Source organism: Heptranchias perlo, chromosome 6, assembly GCF_035084215.1.
Source record: "Heptranchias perlo isolate sHepPer1 chromosome 6, sHepPer1.hap1, whole genome shotgun sequence".
Lineage (NCBI taxonomy): Eukaryota > Metazoa > Chordata > Chondrichthyes > Hexanchiformes > Hexanchidae > Heptranchias > Heptranchias perlo.
This window is the reverse complement of record NC_090330.1, coordinates 6,606,019-6,621,471: the sequence shown is the minus strand read 5'-3', so window position 1 is coordinate 6,621,471 and position 15,453 is coordinate 6,606,019. Positions and strand designations below refer to the sequence as shown.

The window sequence follows — 15,453 nt, the reverse complement described above, 5'->3', positions numbered from 1 at the left end:
AATTGAAAAGACAGTTATTTTTCTCTCCCTTTCTGGTTTAGTCAGCTTTCTGTCACCTTTTCTAACCAAGAGAATTTACTTTATTGCCAGTTACTCTGCTAAATACCACTCCATAGTATTATATGGACTAATGTCGGGAATATATTTACAACCATTCAAAGGAGTGAGAGGGGTGAAGATGAGACAGGATAAAATGTTTTGATTGCCAGCTTGCCCCACATCATCAAAAACTTTATCGGACAGCAAGGAATGAAACAGAATTAGAATCAGACAACTGCTAGTGGTTGGTTTGTACATACCAGCCGAACACTCTGGCATCGGTCAGCAGAAGGGAATGTGCACTGAGGGATTTTCCTCACCCTACTGTATCTTTCTCCCCTTGGTCTCCCTCTCTTCTTTCTCCCTCCCTTTCTCTCTTTCTAACCCCTCTCTCAAAGTTAGAAAGAGTCTAGCCCAGCATCTATTGAAACAATGGAACCTGTCATTTTACTAAAGCTCAGTCTCATAATGTTCCCCCCTCTTTCCCATTCCTGTGGGAGCGTGGCTAAACCTCATTCGGCTGAAGTGCAGGATGGCGCATTTGAAATGGGGAGCTGCTCTTCAAAGTAATCCATTTTGTGTGAAGCAGTTTAAGACATTGCTCAGAGATGTGACAAGGGGCTAGATCAATGCAAGTTATCTTTTCTCATCAGGCTCAGGTGCAGCATGTTAGAGCATCCTGAGTATGATCACTGCTTGGATTGTAATCCTCGGTAAAATGTTAATCGAAAACACTAGCCCAGATTTTCCCCTCCATAAGAACATTACATCTCTGCCATGACCCCTCTAGAAAAGGCTTGTATGTTTCTGTTTGGTCCTGTACATTCAGAATATGGCATCTTATCAGGTTGAAATGTCTCAAAGCCCTTCTAGAATCATACAGAACAGGAGGATGCCATTTGGCCCACTGTGCCTGTGCTGTCACTTTGAAAGAGCTAGCCAATTAGGTCCCACTCCCCTGCTCTTTCCTCATAGCCCTGCAAATTTTTTTCTTTTCAAGTATATATCCAATTCCCTTTTGGAAGTTACTATGGAATCTGCTTCCATCACCCTTTCAGGCAGTGCATTCCAGATCATAACTTGCTGCATGAAAAAAATTCTCCTCATCTCCCCTTTGGCTCTTTTGCCAATTACCTTAAATCTGTGTCCTCCGGTTACCGACCCTCTTGCCAGGGGAAATCGATTCTCCCTTTCTACTCTACCAAAACCCTGCATAATTTTGAACACCTCTATTAAATCTCCCCTTCACCTTGTCTGCTGTAAGGAGAACAATCCCAGCTTCTCGAGTCACAATGGATTATTTTTGAAGCGCACTGATCATTGTTATGTAGGCAAATGCGGCAGCTATATTATGCCCGCACCCCTGCTGGCCATGTGAGCAATATTGTTTGCACTAATTAGTCTTTCTGTCCACATTTTGGCTCCTCTTCAGACGCTTTGGATTTTCTTTCTTTTTACATTTCTAGGAGGAAAATCCACAAACTGGGATGGTGGCATCCGGGTGCCAGGGCTCCTCCGATGGCCCGGAGTGCTGGCTGCGGGCAGGAGCATCGACGCGCTGACCAGCAATATGGATCTCTTCCCAACGGTCGTCACCCTGACAAAAGCCGCGATGCCGAGTAACCGGTAATCAGTCAGGGTGGGGGAGGAAGGAGAGAGTCGCAGCCACCAGCGGTGGATCAGTATGAACCTTAGGGGTCAGCCGTGGCTCGGTGGGTAGCACTCTCGCCTCTGAATCAAAAAAAATCGTGGGCTCATCTCCTACTCCAGAGACTTGAGGACACAATCCAGGCCGACACTCCAGTGCAGAACTGAGAGAGTGCTGCGCTGTCTGAGGTGCCGTCTTTCTACTGAGACGCTAAACTGAGGCCCCGAGTACCCTCTCAGGTGGACGTAAATGATCCCATGGTACTATTTTGTAGATGAGCAGGAGAGTTCTCCCCGGTGTCCTGGCCAATATTTATCCCTCAACCAACATCACTAAAAAACAGATTGTCTGAAATTCCTGTTTGTGGGAGCTTGCTGTGCACATATTGGCAGCCGTGTTTCCTACATTACAACAGTGACTACACTTCAATGGCTGTGACTTGGCCTCAGGTTGTGAACAGTGCTAAAGAAATGCAAGTTCTTTCATCAAGGCCCAGAATGCTGCGGCCCTTGTCTTTTCCTGCACAAAGCCCCACAGTCCCAGCACTCACCAAGTACCACTGGCTCCCTGTACCCCAAAGGTTTGACTGTAAGACCCTTGTCCTCCTGTTCAACTTGCTCCATGGCCTTTCCCCTCACTACCTACCCCTGTGATCTCCTCCAGCCACACATCCCTGCATGCCCTGACACTGTTCTTCATGCTCCCCCTCCCTCTGCACCAGGGGTGGCAGCCTTTTCCGCCACTGTGCCCCGTCCTCTCGAGCTCCCTCCCAAACCCTTCTCTATACCCCCCCACTGCGTTCACTCCGTGCTTCTAAAAGCAAGTGCCCCCCCCAACCCCGGCCCTTTATCTCTCCTGTTCACTGTCCATGTTTCTGTAAAGCTCTCCGAGCCGTTACTTTCTACGAGTTTTATCTCCTCGTTGACGGGCACCCTCCAGTTAAGATCACAGCACTCTGCTCTCTTCTTCCCCCCCCCCCCCCCCCACCCCATTTAACCGGATTGAGATCAGCTAACTCTACATTTTTCTTGAGCAACTGAAATATTAAACCTGCCTCTGTCCTTCTTTCCCCAGGATAATCGACGGGCGGGACCTGATGCCTTTACTCCTGGGTGAAGTGCAGCAGTCAGAGCACGAGTTTCTCTTCCATTACTGTAACAGTTATTTAAGTGCAGTTCGCTGGCAGCCGAAGCACAGTAAGTCCATTCCTTTCTTCTAGCATAATGAAACCTGGTTACAGATGCATTGATGTCAGTACGTTAAGACGCTCAAGTACAGAACTGTTCGGTGGTTTCTGTAGTTCACGCGCAGATAACCTTTGATTTCGCCTACAGCTTGTTTGGGTCACGTTTGTGATGTTTAGCTGTCTTATCCCTTTAAGGCCACTGCTCCCGTACTCCCCAGTGAATCACTGGTCTAGCAACATAGGAGCAGGAGTAGGCCATTCAGCCTCTCGAGCCTGTTCTGCCCATTCAATTAGATCATGGTTGATCTGCATCTTTACTCCTTCTACCCATCTTGGTTCCGTAACCCTTAATACCCTTGCCTAACAAAAATGATAGTTAAACGATCTACAAAGACAGTTAAGGCAGCTTTTGGAGGTCAATCAAAGAACAGTTGAAAGTGCTTGTAAATTTCAGGCTTCAGGTCAACTAGTGGCTTTCTTTATCTTTGATATAATAATGTGAGAACACAAACATTTTCCACACACACACACACACACACCCACACCCACCCCCCTTTGGTTGGATGTATTCCTGGAGGCTTCATTACATGACCTCCCGCCTTCAGCTGCCCCGCCCAATCAAACTGTGTTTTTTCCCATCTCCAATATTATTATAACTAATAAATGAAAGTGTTCAAAGAAAAAGGAGAAAAACACAATATTTTTTAACACCCCTATGATTTTTCTCCCTGGGTTTGCTCACAAGAGTAACCAGGAGATTAATCTTTAATTCCTGGAGCGTTGACAACCCTAACACACACACATGTGTATACATGTTCAAACAAACTAACTTGGCCAGCACTCATTAGTTTACTGTGCAGCCCTGATAGGAGAGAAGATAAAAAAAACTTTCTGTAATGTTTAGTTTATAACATTTAAAAAAAACTTGAACTCACCCCACCGACGTACATTGGCTACTGGCCTGTGAGTAAAAGAAAGAACAGACTTGCATTTATATAGCATTTTGTGACATCTGAGCATCCCAAAACCAATTAACTACATTTTGAAGTGTAGTCACTCTTTTGTGTCGGGAAACGTGGCAGCCAATTTTGCACACAGCAAGATCCCACAAACAGCAATGAGATAAAGGATCATCGTTTTTAGTGATGTCAATTTGAGGGATAAATATTGGCTAGGGCACCAGGAGAACTCCCCTGCTCTTCTGCGAAATAGCGTCATGCGATCTTTTATGTCCACCTGAGAAAGCAGACGAGGCCTCGGTTTAACGTCTCATCTGAAAGACGGCACCTCCAACAGTGCAGCACTCCCTCAGTACTGCACTGGGAGTGTCCACCTGGATTATGTGCCCAAGCCTCTGGAGTTGGACTTGAACCCACGACCCTCTGAGACGAGAGTGCTACTCCTTAGCCAAGGCTGACATCTAAAAATTAATACCTTGTTGATCAGCCCAAAGCAAAACAGGAATAAGTCAGAATTGAAGAGGTGGGAAACATAGGAATCAAAAATGAAGAAAGTGGCTAGAAAGATCAGTGGCCCTGTTAAACATCATAACCTCTGACACACCGTGAGCAACTCCTCAAGAAATGTGTATGTGTGTGTATAAATAATAAATAAATCTATATATATGTGTATATAATATACTGCTGTGACAGTATCTTTTGCTATATGCAGTACTGCAGGGTGTACCTGTCCGAAGAACCTGCCATCATATCTAGTCCACATATTCAAGGTAATATGTGCTTTTAATATGCAAAAGTAATTATACTGGGGTGATATTTCATGCATTCATATGCAACTGACAGATTTACGATGCAGCAGTTCTGGAATGAATAGACAACTAGATCTGCAGTGCTCTCAAATACGATGTTTTTAAATATTTCAATAACTGGTCAGAAGCTTTCCAGATGGATGCATTTTAAATTTCCACATTCTCCCGGTCACCATAACCCAATTCGATATTTATTTTAAATCTATAATATAATGGAAACTGATTACATAAACTTGTCACGTTGCAATTACACTCCACCCCCCCACTCACTGCCAGGAGGGTATAATACAGTGTGACAAGTTTATGTAGGCAGTTTCCATTATAAATATGGACGTAGGAACTTATAATGGAAATATATAAAAATGGGGACTGAGTTGCATCTGCATACCCTCGTCCAACTAGCCCCAGCCTCTAACCCCGCCTCACCTGAAGATTATATTTGGTCTTAACTCCCCATTTGCAATGTTACAGGAGATCAATTGGTATATAATTTAATAAATATATAATAAAAATCTGTCTGTGCATACGTCCTGTCAACTTTTACCTATGTGTCCATATTTACGATGTAAACTGCCTAAGTAAAATTGTCACACTGTAATTATATCCTCACAACACACCGCTACCAACGTCCATGGAATCGTGCCCTGTCGAGAAAGGGTTTCAACCAGCAGAGACTCCTATTGCTGCTCATTTTGTATTGTAGAGCCTGTGACACACTACAAAACCCACTGAACAGGGTGCAATTCATATTACACAATATTCTGATCGATGTGCAGCATTGCAACACCACATGCTTAGCGTTCCTGGAATGCAATCTGAAATAAAAGCAGAAACCGCCAGAAACACACACAGGGGGCTCGATTTTCCCGGGAAATTGCGGGGACTGGGGGCTCCGAAAATCGGGGAAATCCTGTTCGGGTCCAGAAGCTGGCACCAACCCGCCTACTTCTGAGTTCCCCACGGTCGCACCTATGTGCACGTGGACGTCCCAATTCCAGAAGTCCTGCCGGCAATTAAAGCCGGCGGGATGATAGTTAAAGAGCCAAATGTACCTCAATGAGGTACTTAACGTACTACGTAGGTAGTTAGAATGATTTTTAACTTACCTGGGCGGCTTTCCCACGGCTACTGATTCATGACTGGTGAAACCAAGCGTGAAGGGCCGGATCAGGCAAAAAGAAATGAAATAAATTAAAGAACAAACCATTGCATGAAGATAAAACACAAAATCAACCTACCTTTCCACCCTGTTCCGATGTCTCCCTCTCCAGTCTCCCCCTCTTCGACCGCCCCCCCCCCCCCTCTTCGTTCCCCCCCCACCCCCACCCCCCCCCCCCCGATCTCCCCCAAAGAAGAGCAGGGGTGTTCTCCCCAGTCTCCTGGCCAGAATGTATCGCTCAACCAACACCACCAAAAACAAATTGACTATTCATTCGCCTCGTTCGCTGTTTGTGGGATCTTGCAAATTGGCTGCCACCTTTGCCGACTAAACAACAGTGACCACACTGCAAAAGTACTACATTGGCTGTAAAGCACTTTGGGACATCCTGAGAGTATAAAAGGGGCTATATAAATCAAGTCCGTACTTTCTATAAATAGATGATATGGACTTCTGTTCTATTTATTCTTGGGATGTGGGCGTCACTGGCAAGGCCAGTATTTATTGCCCATCCCTAGTTGCCCGTGTTCTCTGAATTATTAGTCCAGGCCTCCGGATTGCTATTCCAGTAATATAACGACTGCCAGTACCCCATTCTGCCACCCCCCCTCCCTCAATTTACTGGCCTTTGAGTAACTGAACCTTGCAGGCCAGGAAGGCCTGTGCCATGTTAGCTGATCTCAGCCTGCGTGACACATCTGGTCACGACATTTGCTTTCAGTGTCCCTGAGACAGGGAGGGGAAATTCACCTGGCGCTCCTGCAGGCCGCCCGGGGGCTCCTGGTGCGCGGTGTGTGGGTGTGGGGTCCATTGAAGCTTGGCCCATCGTAATGGAGTGGCTGGAAAATGGCAACTTACAATGGAGCTACTGGAGGGTGCCCTGTCCCAATTGGACTATTGCAGGAGTCAGCAACTTCAGGAGAGGAAAAAAAAAAATTCTTGGGAGGGGGAATGGAAAGTAAAGGTCTAGAAAAAGAAATCAGATTTAGCCGCCTTCTCCTTGTCTGTCCGCTTGGTTGAGTGGAATGAATCAAAAGTATTCGGTCGCAGTGCGTCATACAGTTTCTTTCATGGTGTACAGCCTATACTTATGCAGCGTGACAGGCATTCTGTGTATAACAGTGGCTTATGGAAGTCCCTGGCCTCATCTGTTAGATGGTCATTGTACCGGGGCAAACTGCCACAGTTACCCACAGTATTGCTGCGGTGGTTTAATTTAATATTTTTATGACCTCATGTACTCTGTACCCCATTGTATTTATCACAGGCTCCGCTATATGGAAAGCCCACTTCTTCACACCAAACTTCTACCCAGAAGGGTCACAAGGTTGCTTTGACACGCATATTTGCTATTGCTTTGGAAGTTTTATCAGCCACCACAACCCACCTTTGCTCTACGACGTTTCGAGAGACCCATCAGAAGCATTGCCTTTGACGCCCAGCTCTGAACCCCGGTACCACCAAATCCTGGAAGTGATGAGGAAGGCAGTAGGCGAGCACCGGAAGACTCTGACACCAGTCCCCGATCAGCTGTCGCTGAATAACTTGCTTTGGAAGCCTTGGCTCCAGCCATGCTGCAGTACCGTGTGGCAGCACTGTCGCTGCGACGAAGAAAAAAACAGAAGCACAGCGCTGGATGGGGCAATGGGTTAGAAGCTGAGCTTGAATGCAGCCCAGATTGATAGAAAGAAGTGCGTGTGGGGATCTGTATGTTTTTCTTTCTCTCTCAGCCTGTTGTACGCACTCTCTCTTTCACTGCCTGTTTCCTTCCTCTTTTTTCTTTCCTTTTTTCTTTCTCTGCCTGTTTCTTTCACTCTCCCTTTCTCTCTCACTCGCACATAAGGTTCCAAATGTAACATGTTCGGAATAATACCATTATACTGGCAGAGTCTCTCAAGCCAAAAGGGTGGCTGGTGTTAAGAATGAAAATGCCACACCTGTGCACAGTGAGCACTCTACTAAAGTTCAGGTTAAGAAAGGGTAGAGGGAGATTTACTCTACATCTAACACCCTTCCATTTCGGACTTAGGAGTGCTCAGCATTTGGAAAAATCCATCCATGGCTTTGACCCACCTCCCCCCCCCACCCCACTCTTCTCCAGCCCTGTAGGCCACCTGAACTTTTTGTGCTTCTGACTCAGCATCAGATAAACCTAGCAACTACAGGCCAGTCAGTTTAACCTCGGTGGTGGGGAAGCTTTTAGAAACGGTAATCTGGGACAAAATTAATAGTCATTTGGGCAAGTGTGGATTAATAAAGGAAAGCCAGCACGGATTTGTTAAAGGCTAATCGTGTTTAACTAACTTGATAGAGTTTTTTGATGAAGTAACAGAGAGGGTTGATGAGGGCAATGTGGTTGATGTGTATATAGACTTTCAAAAGGTATTTGATAAAGTGCCACTTTAATAGGCTTGTCAGCAAAATTGAAGCCCATGGAATAAAAGGGGCAGTGGCAGCATGGATATGAAATTGGCTAAGTGACAGGAAATAAAGCGTATTGATGAACGGTAGTTTTTCGCACTGGAGTGGGTGTACAGTGGTGTTCCCCAGGGGTCGGTACTAGGACCACTGCTTTTTTTTTTATATATATATATTAACGACTTGGACTTGGGTGTACCGGGCACAATTTCAAAATTTGCAGGTGACACAAAATTTGGAAGTGTAGTAAACAGTGAGGATGATAGTAATAGACTTCAAGAGGACATAGACAGGCTGGTGGAATGGGCAGACACATGGCAGATGAAATTTAACGCAGAGAAGTGCGAAGTAATGCATTTTGGCAGGAAGAACGAGGAGAGGCAATATTAACTAAATGGTACAATTCTAAAAGGGGGTGCAGGAACAGAGAGACCTGGGGGTATATGTGCACAAATCTTTGAAGGTGGCAGAACAGGTTGAAAAAGCGTTTAAGAAAGCATTTATAAATAGAGGCATAGAGTACAAAAGCAAGGAAGTTATACTAAACCTTTATATAACACTGGTTCGGCCACAACTAGAGTATTGTGTCCAATTCTGGGCACTACACTTGAGGAAGGATGTGAAAGCCTTAGAGAGGGTGCAGAAAAGAATTACTAGACTGGTTCCAGGGATGAGGGACTTCAATTACATGGATAGACTGGAGAAGCTGGAGTTGTTCTCCTTAGAGCGGAGAAGGTTGAGAAAAGATTTGATAGAAGTGTTCAAAATCAAAAAGGGTTTAGATTACGTAAAGAGAAACTGTTCCCATTGGCGGAAGGGTGGAGAACCAGAGGGCACAGATTTAAGGTGATTGGCAAAAGAACCAGAGGCGACGTGAGGAAAAACTTTTTTACACAGCGAGTAATTATGATCTGGAATGCGCTGCCTGAAAGGGTGGTTGAAGCAGATTCAATCGTGGCTTGCTCACTGATCTACATTTGCTTCCGGTCCGGGAATGTCTTGATTTTAAAATCCTTTATCCTTGTTTTCAAATCCTTCCATGGTCTCGCCCCTCCCTATCTCTGTAAACTCCTCCAGCCATACAACTCTCCGAGATCTCTGCGCTCCTCCAATTCTTGCCTCTTGCACGTCCCCGATTTTAATCACTGCACCATTGGCGGCCGTGCTTTCAGCCGCCCAGGCCCTAAGCTCCGGAATTCCCTCCCTAAACCTCTTCGCCTCTACCGCCATCTGTGGCTGGGTGTGAAATTTTGTTTGATAACCCTCCTCTGAAGCGTCATGGGATGCTTTACTATGTTAAAGGTGCTATATAAATTCAAATGTAAACAATCTTACAACACCAAGTTATAGTCCAACAATTTTATTGGACAAATGTAAACAATAAAATTGTTGGACTATAACTTGGTGTTGTAAGATTGTTTACATTTGTCAACCCCAGTCCATCACCGGCATCTCCACTATATAAATTCAAGTAGTTGTTTGAAAAAAGAATTGGATAAACATTTGAAGGGAAAAAATTTGCAGAGCTACGGGGAAAGAGTGGGGGAATGGGACTATCTGGATTGCTCTTACAAAGAGCTGGCATGGGCCGAATGGCCACCTTCTGTGCTGCAACCGTTCTATGATCCTTTGCCCCACCAAAGATGACAGAACCTTCAGCTGCCTGGGTCCTCCTCTCTAGAGCCAGGCAGCTGATCCATCTCACCCTCTGGATCTCATCTTCCCTTTTTAAGAAAAACTTCCTCAACGCTCAACTCTTTGACCAAGCTTTTGGTCACTCCTCCTAATGTATCCTTTCCTAGCTCAGCATCTGATTCCCGTACGTCGTCTGTAAAGCAGGTTGGAACATTTTTTATTTTGGAAGGCGGTATATAAATGCAAGTTGTTGTTGTTGTTGATATTCTTTCCTTAATGAGCACAAAATTCACAATAAATAGGAACAAGTCTGACTCCGATTTGTAATCAAGCTGCCCAGTATGATTGGAATATTGATCTATCCATCCCTCCAAATCCGTATTGAGACGCGTCCTTCGCGCTCCGTCACAGAAGCATAATTTCTGTGTCGCACAAAAAAAAAAATCAAGAGGAGAAAGAAAGCCTGTCGTTTCCTGATGGTTGAGGCTGACCTTGAGGAGGAGTTGGGGATTTTACAAGGACCTGCACAATCGACGAGAGAGAAATCCCCAGCAACAGAAGCGAACCTCCAACTGACCCCAGCATCCGCAGAAGATCACTGAACCTCGTTGACGTGAGTTTGAGTCTAATGACAGTGACTGTATCTCGTGGCCTCAAAGGGATGGACTATATTACACACAGAAGCACCTCAGCAACAGATCAATACCTCGTGTATTACGTGGTGTAAAACTCCTGCTCTAAAACCACATATCCTCTGACGTACTGGGAGCCAAACTACTTGAGATCTGCGACTGTATAGAATTCATTTTTATTTGTGTACACGCAAAACTGGATTTAGTAAGTAACTGTACAAGAAAAAATTAAGACTTGCGTTTATTTTTGCACATTTCATGACCTCAGGACATCCCAAAGCGCCTTATGGCCAATAGGAACATAGGAACAGGAGTAGGCCATTCAGCCCCTCGTGCCTGCTCCGCCATTTGATAAGATCATGGCTGATCTGTGATCTAACTCCATATACCTGCCTTTGGCCCATATCCCTTAATACCTTTGGTTGCCAAAAAGCTATCTATCTCAGATTTAAATTTAGCAATTGAGCTAGTATCAATTGCCGTTTGCGGAAGTGAGTTCCAAACTTCTACAACCCTTTGTGTGTAGAAATGTTTTCTAATCTCGCTCCTGAAAGGTCTGGCTCTAATTTTTAGACTGTGCCCCCTACTCCTAAAATCCCCAACCAGCAGAAATAGTTTCTCTCTATCCACCCTATCTGTTCCCCTTAATATCTTATAAACTTCGATCAAATCACCCCTTAACCTTCGAAACTCTAGAGAATACAACCCCAATTTGTGTAATCTCTCCTCGTAACTTAACCCTTGAAGTCCGGGTATCATTCTAGTAAACCTACGCTGCACTCACTCCAAGGCCAATATTTCCTTCCGAAGGTGCGGTGCCCAGAACTGCTCACAGTACTCCAGGTGCGGTCTAACCAGGGTTTTGTATAGCTGCAGCATAACTTCTGTCCCCTTGTACTCTAGTCCTCTAGATATAAAGGCCAGCATTCCATTTGCCTTCTTGATTATTTTCTGCACCTGTTCATGACACTTCAATGATCTATGTACCTGAACCCCTAAGTCCCTTTGGACATCCACAGTTTTTAACTTTTTACCATTTAGAAAGTACCTTGTTCTATCCTTTTTTGATCCAAAGTGGATGACCTCACATTTGCCACAGTTTTGCCCATTCACCTAATCTATCAATATCACTTTGTAATTTTATGTTTTCATCTACAATGCCACCAATCTTTGTGACATCGGGAAACTTAGATATGAGACTTTCTAAGCCTTCATCTAAGTCGTTAATAAATATTGTGAATAATTGAGGCCCCAAGACAGATCCCAGTGGGACTCCACTAGTCACATCCTGCCAATGTGAGTACCTTCCCATTATCCCTACTCTCTGTCGCCTTTCGCTCAGCCAACTTCCTAACCAAGTCCGTACTTTTCCCTCGATTCCATGGGCTTCAATCTTAGCTAACAGTCTCTTATGTGGGACCTTATCAAATGAAATACTTTTGAAATGTAGTCACTGTTGTAATGTAGAAAATTAATGGAGTTGTATTAAAAAAGGTAAGAAGCAAAAAATCATGGCCATTTATGAACCTCTGAACAAGTTCCACTTTGTAAGAAGCTGTTGTGATATATTTAACAAGCAAATGGACATGGATCTGCTCAATCCTTTCTAAATCTCCAAACGTTACTCGGTTATTAAGTTTTTTTTATATACTATGTCTTCAAGATATTAAGTATGTTTGCTAAAGTTGGAATTTTAGATATTTTATGAATGGATTTTCAAGTAAAAAGATATGGAATATATGAATCTCAAAAGTGACTTTTTTCTTTTAGAGAGATTGTCTGCATTTTGACAAAATGTCATTAGAAGGCGTGCATTAAGCTGCCAGTAAACGTGTTTATGCTTGCAAAGAGGGCACAAATCGTGTAGTGGTTATGGTACTAGACTAGTGACCCAGGGGTCTTGTGTTTAAATCCTACCATAGAAAGTTGTGCAGCTGAATTCAATAAGCCTAGTGATTTGCTAACACCAGGAAGATTAACCCATGAAAACTGCGAGATTAAAACTGGTTCACTAATACAGAACCTGTAAATCTGGTTCATGCTCTTAATGCCTTACGAAGTGACCCTTTAAGCTACTCATTTGTTTAAAAAAAGACTACAAATACTATTGTAGCAGCACTATCGCCACAAGGACTGCAGTGGCTCAAGAAGAAATCCCACCACCACCTTCTCAGGACAACTAGGGATGGGCAATAAATGCCGGCCTTGTCAGTGTTGCTTGTATCTTGAAAGATTTTCAAAATGGCCGCACCAGGTAAGAGAATACAGCTATCAGACCTGGGCAGAATAATTTGTGACACCAGGAAAATGACTATCAAACTGTTGTAAAAACCCAACTGCTTCACTAATGTCCTACAGGGAAGGGAATCTGCCACCCCTAAAAGGCATGGTTGACTCCTAATGCCCTCTGAAGTAGGCTAGCAAGGAACTCAGTTGTAAAAGGCAACCCATCCTCAGGGCAACTAGGGATGTGCAGTAAATGCAGCGTTACCCGTACCCTGAGAACAAATTTAAATCAAACTGTGAGGTGAACCTTGTGTCTGCATTTTCCTTCTCATCTATGTGTACTCTCTGAAACGCACTCATTTGGCAAGTTATTCAATAGGTAAATGAGAGACAAATATTTGTAACCCTTGGGATAGTCTCTAGTCATCAACGCTTTGCTGTAAGGGAATATCTTTCATGAAAAGGTTTTTTTTAAAATATAGATTAAGGGTTTTTAAATGTATTAGAAGTTTAGTTTAAGTTACTGCATTTATTCAGTCATCTATCCAGCATTTAGTTCTGACGAAAGGTCTTCGACCTAAAACGTTAACTCTGTTTCTCCACAGTGCTGAGATTATCGTGGATAGCACATTCAGTGAGGTGGTCACACAACGCAGGTAAAGATTACGCAGGCAGAAAGGAAGTGGGTGACCGCCAGGCAGAGTAAAAGGACTAGGCAGGTAGAGCAGGAGTCCCCTGGGGCCATCTCCCTCTCAAACAGAGTTACTGCTTTGGATACTGTTGGGGGAGATGGCGTATCGGGAAAGCAGCAAGAGCCAAGTTCATGGCACCACGGGTGGCTCTGCTGCACATGAGGGGAGTGGCAGGGCTATATTGACAGGGGATTCAATTGTAAGGGGAACAGATAGGCGTTTCTGTGGCCGCAAACGTGACTCCTGGATGGTATGTTGCCTCCCTGGTGCTAGGGTTAAGGATGTCATGGAGCGGCTGTAAGGCATTCTAGAGGGGGGAGGGTGAACAGCCAGTAGTCGTTGTCCATATCGGTACCAACAACATAGGTTTAAAAAAAGGGATGAGGTCCTGCAAGGTGAATTCAAGGAGTTAGGAGAAAAATTAAAAAGCAGGACCTCAAAGGTAGTGATCTCAGGATTATTACCAGTGCCACGTGCTAGTGAGTATAGGAACAGTAGAATAGACCAGATAAATGCGTGGCTGCAGGGATGGTTTATGAGGGAGGGATTTAGATTCCTGGGACATTGGGACCGGTTCTGGGGAAGATGGGACCTGTACAAGCGGGACGGGTTACACCCGAGCAGGACCTGGACCGATGTCCTTGCGGGGTGATTGCTAGTGCTGTTGGGGAAGGTTTAAACTAGAATGGCAGGGGGATGGGAACCTGAGCAGGGAGACAGAGGAGGGGGAAACAAGGATAGAAACAAAAGACAGAAAGGGAAGAAGCGATAGTGGAAGGCAGTGAAAACAAGGGCGAGAAACAAATAGGGCCATAGTGCAAAATAAAACTAAGATGACCAGCAATCTTAAAAAGACAAGTTTAAAGGCATTGTGTCTTAATGCGCGGAGCATTCGCAATAAGGTAGATGAATTAACAGCGCAGATAGATATTAACGGTTATGATATAGTTGCGATTACGGAGACATGGCTGCAGGGTGACCAAGGATGGGAACTGAACATCCGGGGTATTCAATATTTAGGAGGTACAGGCAAAAGGGGAAAGCAGGTGGGGTAGCATTGTTAGTAAAGGAGGAAATCAATGCAATAGTGAGGAAGGATATTGGCTCGGAAAATCATGATGTGGAATCTGAATGGGTGGAGCTAAGAAACACCAAGGGCCAGAAAACGTTGGTGGGGGTTGTCTATAGGCCCCCAAACAGTAGTAGAGACGTGGAGGAGGGCATTAAACATAAATTAGAGACGCATGCAAGAAGGGTACAACTCTACTGGGTACAGTGGCATTGTGGTTATGTTACTGGACTAGTAATCCAGAAGCCTGGGCTAATAATCCGGAGTCATGAGTTCAAATCCTGCCATGGTAGCTGAGGAATTTAAATTCAATTAATTAAATTCAATTAATTAAAATAAAATCTGGAATTAAAATACTAGTATCAGTAATGGTGGCCGTGAAAGTACCGGATTGTCGTAAAAACCCATCTGGTTCACTAATGTCCTTTAGGGAAGAAAACCTGCCGTCCTTACCCGGTCTGGCCTAGATGTGACTCCAGACACACAGCAATGTGGTTGATTCTTAACTGTCCTCTGAAATGGCCTAGCAAGCCACTCAGCTGTAAAAACTCGCTAAAAAAAAGTCGTAATAAGAATAAAACCGGATGGACCACCCGGCACCGCACACGACAAAGGCAAACCAAGCCCAGTCGACCCTGCAAAGTCCTCCACACTAACATCTGGGGATTTGTGCCAAAACTGAGAGAGCTGTCCCACAGACTAGTCAAGCAACAGCCTGACATAGCCATACTTACAGAATCATACCTTTCAGCCAACGTCCCAGACTCTTCCATCACCATCCCTGGGTATGTCCTGTCCACCGGCAGGACAGACCGACCAGAGGTGGCGGTACAGTGATATACAGTCAGGAGGGAGTGGCCCTGGCAGTCCGCAACATTGACTCTGGACACCATGAAATCTCATGGCATCAGGTCAAACATGGGCAAGGAAACCTCCTGCTGATTACCACCTACCGCCCTCCCTCAGCTGATGAATCAGTCC

General features: G+C 44.7%; 1 protein-coding gene across 4 annotated transcripts in view; it reads left to right on the top strand.

The window, feature by feature from the left end:
- The window catches only part of LOC137322715 (steryl-sulfatase-like), a 57,904-nt gene extending 45,681 nt beyond the window's left edge, over window positions 1-12,223 (top strand). For 3 of the 4 annotated variants that reach the window (XM_067985691.1, XM_067985690.1, XM_067985692.1), the window contains 3 exons: window positions 1,506-1,665; window positions 2,762-2,883; window positions 7,068-12,223. In XM_067985691.1, coding sequence (XP_067841792.1) covers window positions 1,506-1,665; window positions 2,762-2,883; window positions 7,068-7,453 — 668 coding nt within the window. In that variant the 3' untranslated portion in view covers window positions 7,454-12,223. Of the gene's footprint in view, window positions 1-1,505; window positions 1,666-2,761; window positions 2,884-4,544; window positions 4,603-7,067 lie in introns of all 4 variants that reach the window. The other variant, XM_067985693.1, reaches the window with a different exon arrangement.
- Window positions 12,224-15,453: the final 3,230 nt, after the last annotated feature.